Source organism: Hetaerina americana, unplaced genomic scaffold (genome assembly GCF_022747635.1).
Source record: "Hetaerina americana unplaced genomic scaffold, ioHetAmer1.1.p SCAF_1, whole genome shotgun sequence".
Taxonomy (NCBI): domain Eukaryota; kingdom Metazoa; phylum Arthropoda; class Insecta; order Odonata; family Calopterygidae; genus Hetaerina; species Hetaerina americana.
In genome coordinates this window covers 59,387,870-59,396,017 of record NW_027286069.1, presented here as the reverse complement: position 1 = coordinate 59,396,017, position 8,148 = coordinate 59,387,870, and the positions used below count along the sequence as shown (strand labels likewise).

The 8,148-nt window shown below is 34.3% G+C and overlaps 1 protein-coding gene across 1 annotated transcript; it reads right to left on the bottom strand.

The window, feature by feature from the left end:
• Window positions 1-475: 475 nt before the first annotated feature.
• Window positions 476-8,065, bottom strand: LOC139685790 (uncharacterized). The gene is made up of 4 exons (XM_071582910.1): window positions 7,663-8,065; window positions 7,409-7,490; window positions 5,160-5,418; window positions 476-1,297 (listed from the first exon to the last, which is right to left on the bottom strand). The coding sequence occupies exons 1-4, from the start codon at window positions 7,729-7,731 to the stop codon at window positions 1,060-1,062; spliced, it is 648 nt and encodes a 215-aa protein (XP_071439011.1). The 5' UTR covers window positions 7,732-8,065; the 3' UTR covers window positions 476-1,059.
• Window positions 8,066-8,148: the final 83 nt, after the last annotated feature.

Genomic DNA, 8,148 nt, shown 5'->3' with positions numbered 1-8,148 from the left:
CACCACTCACTTCATGTTTCTGCACTCTTATCACAGTTTTCCCACCTAAGCACACGCCACTACCATTACACATTCAAGATAAAGTTGCCTAAAATCTCCCTTTACGTTTTTAAATTCTCTTCTCTCATAATCCACACTATTTGCTATTTGATTACATCATATCACTCCTCCAAATAATTAAAATTTTTCTCAGCTAAAACTTTTACGTGAAGTGTTGTCGCCAAATTTCGGTGGGCCATTCTTATGTACAACAACACTTACCCTATCTTACTGACATGCATCAGGCACAACAAGAGACAAATAAATTTGACATCATTGTCACTTTATTTCTATATGTGTGTGTGTATATATATATATATACATATATATATATATATATATATATATACATATATATATATATATATATATATATATACATAATATATGTATATATATATATATATATATATATATATATATATATATATATATATATATTAAAAACACCCATTTGTGGCATCATCTCCCAATAACCCCATTATCACACATCTGTAATGAAAATAGTAACATTCAGTAATAGGAAAGAAAACTTGGCACTTTGACTTTTAATATGACAACAATGATGACATAGTACCACATGAAAGCCGGTATGACTAGGGAAGTAAGCATTTGAATACTTTCTTAAAAGCTATTCACGAATACATACATTAAATACATGAAAGGAGATATGTAAAATTAGTGGCCCAGGCTATTTAATCCCTTGACAAAAGATTCATTCATTGATTCAAACTCCCATTGTAATTTCAAGACAATTACTGAATAAAAATCAAATTAGGAACATGCCTACCTCCAAGGGTAGATAAATGTGCTTTAGATTATAATAGACATAACTCTAGCATGGTACAATACGAAAAAACTCATAAATGCATCAAACTTAACATTAACTTCTGGCAGTCGAGAAGTCCAATACTAATACTGATCTCACAGTCATAAAAATTGTCTTTTTTAGGCCAATTTAACCGTAGCAAAACTTTTTATGCAACATATGTAGAAATATATGTTTTGATCAACAGAAATTTACATAATGGCACAGCCACAGGTAACAGGCAGAACACAGCATGTACATGATTGGTAATGTAATTTTGGAGGAACCAAATTGAGGTCATCTTCATCATCCTCATCTTCCTCCTCTTCCTCTTCACCGGAAAGATCTAGACCTTCTATAGAGAATGTGTCAGTCAGAACCTGTCTCCCCATGGGGATATTTCCTTTACCAGCAGAGGAAGAGACTGGGAAAAAATGTATTTCTTCTTCACTGAAAAACAATAGACTGTAATTAGAACACAATGTCCTCCATGTAGAATGATACATGAAGAGGATTTCCAGACAATTTGTATAGGAAGTAGGCTTATGAAGTTTCTAGTAGAGATGCTGAAGAACAAATGCAAAGGACGGTGAAATAAAATGTTAGATTTTTAATAAATTTCAACTCAAAACTGAATTATTATTATTTAGGAATAACCAGTTTTATATCTGAATACTTCAATGCAGTGCCATTGTTAAATATATTATCCATATTATTTTCAAAATGAAAAACATCAAAACTTCAAGTTTTAAAAAATTTCCTTTTCTCCTGTTTGCCAGAGACCTTACTCTCAGGTCATTAGTCAGAAGGCCAAACTTAGCTGAGTACAAAATTAGATATAACTATAATCCAATTTGAAACTTCAGCCTTATTTGATAGCCTGGCTCAGCTGTTTTCTTTACTATTCTAATCTAAAAAGATTTCCATGAGAATTCATTAGAAGAGTGAATAAGGGGTCCAAAAATGTCAAGTGATCCTTAAATGATTTGTATATGAATAGACCAAAATATAAACAGAGAAAGGCAGGATCCCGGAACCCAGTAAATCCTTACACAAAATAATAGAAAACTGCATCTTAATTATGAAGTTTATGTCTAAGCAGCATTTGTTGGCAGTCATTCAACCACAGAAGGATGTCCTCATACCACTGTCAACCCCCACTCTCTACAGAGAAACTGTACTCCATGAGTATGGCATTGAAATTAAAGCCCAGGCCAAATCAAATTAATCCTTAAACTTTCAAGAGGGTTAACATGCATACAAACATATCTGCATGCCATAACTCTAGTCTAAAAACTTGCATAGCTGCGTCAATATGTTCACATAATACATGTATACTTGAAAATACGAGGGAGCACAGTAAACTTTCACTCATTACTAAAAAATAATTGACATAGAAATTAATATTTTATATGTGATTCTTAACACTCCTCTAAATTGCCACCATTCAGAGTGATACATTTCTCCAAGCTTTTCTTGATGTTTTGAAGGTCATCATTGTAGAACTTAGCCAATTACAACAAAAACCATTTTTCCACCTTATGAATGATGTCATTTGTGTTGTCAACTCTCCAACCCCACACAGGTTTTTTGAATCCTGGGAATTAGAAACAGCTGTTTGGGGCACGACTGGGAGAAGAAGGCAGATCTGGCAAAATTTCAAAGCCACATCACTTGGGTTGCTGGACACGCCATGGTTCTCATTGCAGGTTGTGCCATGTTTGCTTCTGAAAAGGAGTCCGTAGTCGTGGAACCCAGCTGGCACCTTTGACATGTGCAGTTCTTCATGAATAATTTTCGACACACTGCCATAACTAAGATCAGTCTCCTTCATGATTATTTGGACATATGATGGATGGTTGCCCTTCAGTCAAATAAGATAAAGTTTTATTCTCAAACTTTTTTCACTAGGGCAGCATTTTCCGTGAGTGATGGTCCTCCACTTCTCTTAATTGTCTGTAAGGGACATTGGGCCAGTTTTAAAATTCCTTTTCTACCATAAAACTGTGTCATATGACAGGCTATCATCTCCATAAATACCCATCATTTCATTGTGGATTTGCTGGGCACTATAACCTTTCCGTTAATGGAACATAATCCCAATGGGAGCCTGCAATACTGCAAGTTACTTCTATCTATATCTTCATGAAACAAAAAAATCAACATCAATAGATGTAATTTGCAACATTACATACATAAGGATCAATTTAAAAGATTTAAATAATTACAGACCCATATCAATAATTTCCTAATTTGGTAAAATTCTTGAGAGTGTTTCCTGTAAAAGACAAAATATCTTGAAAATCAAAATGTACTAGCTGTTCATCAGTTTGGTTTCCGCCAGGGGAAGTCAACAAATCTTGCTCTTTTTGAAGCTGTAAATTACATATTTCTAGAGATTGACTTTAAAAATAAGGTTTTCAGTATTTTCTTTGATATGAGCAAAGTAATCCGCAAAGAGTCCAGGAATACCTCATTGATAAGTGTTTTTATAGCGTCAACGAATACTTGAGGCCAAAGTTATAATATTTTCTGTAAATGTAAACTTTTTACTTAACATGTACTATACACTTGCCAGTATTATTACAGGGCAGTGTCTTGGATGAATAAAATATTATTATTACCATTCATTAATATGCAGAATAAATTTTATCCAGATATTTCCATTATTTCTTGGTAATAATTACTTAAAAATGATACCCCCACCTATATGGTCCACAGTTATATATGCAGGGTACGCCACTTAAATCCAGACAAATGAAACTTCTGTTTAAAAGCAAATTTATTTTTTTAAAATACAAATTAATGAAAATCCTTTGACATAAAAGTAGTGGTATCTGTCAAGAGTAACATTACTCAATGTAACCCCCTTCAGCTGCAATGACCGCCTCCAATCTACTCCTGAATCCATCGCATGCACTCTTCAAAACAGCACCGTCTATATTTGCGAATGCTGCTACGATAGTGGTGCTTAGAGATGCGACATTAGGGTGCCTCGTCTTATTGGTAACTCTTTCGACTATGCTCCAAACATAATAGTCAAGGGGGTCAAAGTCCAGTCTGTTCGAGGGCTAGAACTCCTTTGACCAGAACATGTCAATGTTATCTGAGAGCCAGTTTTGGACTATAAGACTTGTATGAGCTGGTGCACCATCCTGTTGAAAGACATATTGTCTCTCTGAGGCCACTGTTACTAACCACGGTTTGGCGATATTCTTCAAAATTTGCAGATAGACTTCTTTAGTCATAGTTTGAACCTCTTCAAAGAAATTTGGTGGCATGATATCATCCTCAATGGACACCACACCTAGGATGCGAACACTAGCCGGAAATTTTGTTCGAGCAACAATCGAGACGTCCTTGGGGTCATGGGGGAGCCAGCGATCATTTCTCCAGTGGACCTTTGTGTCAAAGATGAAAATTTTTCATCGCCATTCTCATTTTCAAAATCTCAATTTTTTTAATAAATCAAATTGTACACTAAGTTTCATTGGATTTCCCCCATAATTATTTTGCCTGGTAAATGCAACACTAAACAAATTAAATTAAGGGTGTACCACATAATAATTATGTGAATTAAACTGTAGGATCACCCTTATTTTAACAGTCTACTAACCAACCATGAGAAACTGGGGCCAATGAGTCTTCAGTTATCAACAAAGTATTTAAACATATGGGTAAAGGTGGTTTCTTTGTTAATACTTAAGGTGAGTATAAAAACTCATCATGATAAGGTGGTGTAAGTGCAACCCCAAAATAGAATACCTCATTTTCAAATCACATTTTTTTTCATTTAGTTGAAATTGGAAAAAAATATAATATTTTTTAACAATCACAAAACAAGCTTTGAAATGCAGAAAAAGCTACACGTGGAAAAGCATTTTACAAGTGATATGTACACTTGACTTTATGGATCATATGGATATCCAAAGCTGAAAATAAGCTTCTAGTACTGCTGTGTGAAAAAGCCTAGTGGATAAAGAATTTAGCTGCTGACCCAATTTGAATCAGAGGATCTGCTTCAAATCTATGTGACTCTGAAAACCCTCAGCTTTACTTGGGCTGTATTAGTTTTTAAGGTACCAAATATTCCTGGCAAACTGGAGGTAGCGCAGGTAAAGAAAATAGCCCTCCTAACCTGTTGTGTGAGCCCTTATTCATTACCCTAAGGAAGAGATGAACTCAATCATCACCCATTATATCAATCTTTGGATTGATTACTACTGTTTCAATATTTCAGAAAAAAATTTCAAAATAGGATTCAAATTAATCTGTGTTTATGGATATTATAATCCACATTAAAATAACTCACCTTTCATCAGTATCCCACTCAACCAGAGGCTGATTCTCTCTCTTCAATTGCAGGAGGTTAATATTGTCTTTGGATCCTCCTAAAACTGAGGGCCCATCTACACCTAACCCACTTCCGCCACCAGAACCACCAACTGGAATACCCAGGGTACTGTTTTTGCTGGGTATGGAAAGCCTCTGGATTGGAATGAGACCACGCCTAGACTCATGATCACGCAGTCCTTTCACATGTATTTTCTTTGCTTGCTCAATTCTACGTTCTTAAAAATATGAAAAATAGATACATGCAAATTAATGTAATAATCAATTTCACCACAGTCCTTTATATCTGAATTTACTTAACATTTCTAAGCTACTGATGTCTAGGTTTTTTCCCCAAATGAAAAGATTATAGAGGATACTCCAGCAAATTAAAAGAATGATACCCAAATGAGCATATTAATGAACTACTACCCCTTATAGTAGCAACCTTGATTATGATGCCACTGAAATGATGATGAGCATTCACAGGGCACAAGCAGCGCATTGCCTAATCTCTTCAAGAAAAGCCAAACATTAATACGCAAAAAGAAAGTAAAAAAGGAGAGGCACTGCACAAGACACAAAAGATTTTTATGGTGATGATGAAAGATTTTTATATTATCATTTGATTTTTATTATTACAACTATATCATAAAAACTTACTCGTATCTACCACTACTTTATGGGACTTCTCCTTAATGAGACCACAGTAGCTTATTATTTCTACATATTTTTTCTGCATCATTTTATTTGTCACGGTTTTGTTCATGGTTTTGTTGTATGAGCTTAAAAGGCTTGGTGATGATGGGATACAACAAAACCTAGGATTAAAAAGTCAATATGCATTGAAAGACTAAGTCACTGAGTTGTTTCACTGCTTCTCAAGAACAAAACTATGCAGTTAACCAATTCTTGTACTTGAAATCTTCACATAAAATGTAGACATGTATTACTTCTAAAACCTCTAAATATTAAGAATCTACAATAAATTTCCTTAACCTTCTAGGACTAAAACAATCTCATAAAGAAAACATATCATGTTCCTCAGATGTACTTTTAAACCACCCCATAAACAAACTTCCAGTTTAAAATGTATATTACAGCGAAATTATAAATTTAATTCTGCATTTAAGTATTATAAAACACATAAAGAACGTTGAAACTGCTAATTATGACCCATATAAGTAACCTTTCCAATTTCCACATTTAAATAAGGTCCGAGTCTGTTTGGTCTGGGTATATTTCACTCATCAGACGGTAATGCAATGTAAAAATGAACAGCGATATATTTACTACCCTTCTGAAGACAAAATAAAACTCTTTTAGGTAAGATTATTTTGATAACCCAGGATTACATTCACGCCTCACTTTTCAGTACACTGACATTAGAGGTATTATTTTCCTCCAGTATAGTCCTTCTACCAAAGATATTACTTTAAGGCCCACAAGTTTATGAAAAAGATGAATTTAGATAAGAAAAATCATACCCAAGTGTCACATTCTACAGGTCTAAATCTATTCATTTGTTCATGCTTTGTACCTGAAAAAGCCAGGTATACTGTAATATGTTTGAATGAGCATGTACTTATTATTTTCATGTATCTCATATTTGTGTACGCAAATCACTGGACAAAATATTTAATATTACGGTAATTTCTCAGCATACTCCATTTAGTGATGGTGAACTGCCAAAATCTGTTTATCAATATGGTACCATAAACGAGCTGATTATGAATGAAAATGGGATGGTTTTCACAAATTCGGCTCAACAGTTCAAAATCAAGCTATCAAGGGTCTATTGCATTAGTTTCAAGTCTCGGCTAAAAATCATGAAATCATAGAACTTGAATCCCCCAACGCCCACCAGATTAACCCTTCAAAATTAACTAAAGAGATGCTATCGCTTTCTAGGTCATTCTGGGATTAGTTACATTATTCTCACATTTTTCAGGTAATGTGGGGAATACAAAAATAATGAGATGTTACTAAGTATACTATAACATATTATACTATAAATGGGAACTTGCACGATATGAAATGAATTTATTAAGGGAACTTAAGAAGAGTTTACTCTAGCATTCCTTAAATTCTTTGAGGCCAGGTATAAAACGGCTTTAAACAAACTGCCTATTTGCGGTTGGAAGAGGAAATTAAACGAAGTAATCACTTAGTTCATAGCGATGTACGCAATTGATACTTTGAAATTAACTAACAATATAAGCCACATACCCAGTTTTTTGTGCAACTCTTTCACATTTTTCTTTTTTGGTGTCCCGATTGTTGTACTGCATGCAGAACTGTCACTGCTGGCCTGAAAATAAAATTAAAATAACCGGATTTCAGCGCAAACATAATTGCGAATATCTTGGCGTTAATATATCATATATACGGAATGTAAACATAAATACAAAATTTATGAACATTTCAAATGATAAGAGGAATAACTCGTAACTCGACAATACCCGGAATTAGAGAATATTTACCGAAAACAATTTATCGTCTTCTCGCAACTTTTGTTGTTTCGGGTCACTATCAATTCCACTATCTTCCATAACATTTATTTTGGCCAAATAAAAATATCGCAAGAAACTTCGCACCAGAATCAAGCATCACTCAAACTGTAGCAAGATTCAGAAAATATAAACAACACCTCATTCCCTTATTATAAGGATCGAATTGTCTCAGATATTCCCTACTACTTCCCAGGCGCAGCAAGCTGTGTCATTTTGGAAGAACATACGCGGGAATCCCACCGTTAAAAATAAAATGTTCTCCGATATAAACTCGCCAATAGTATAAACTGCTTCGTTTCAGCACACTTCAATTATAATACAGGACCATAATACTTGTGGTTTACTGACGACATTAACGTCCACAACATACTAGATAACGTTTAGCCATTGTTTATGTTGCCATAGTGAGCGGGATAATCAATTGACCATAATGTTAAGCTCGTATGGAGGTTAAAA

Coding starts and splice junctions, on each gene's coding strand:
- LOC139685790 (XM_071582910.1), bottom strand. CDS start 7,731: ATGGAAGATAGTGGAATTGATAGTGACCCGAAACAACAAAAGTTGCGA. Junction 7,491..7,662: donor AAGACGATAAATTGTTTTCG/GTAAATATTCTC, acceptor TTTTATTTTCAG/GCCAGCAGTGACAGTTCTGC. Junction 1,298..5,159: donor GAGTGGGATACTGATGAAAG/GTGAGTTATTTT, acceptor ATTGTTTTTCAG/TGAAGAAGAAATACATTTTT.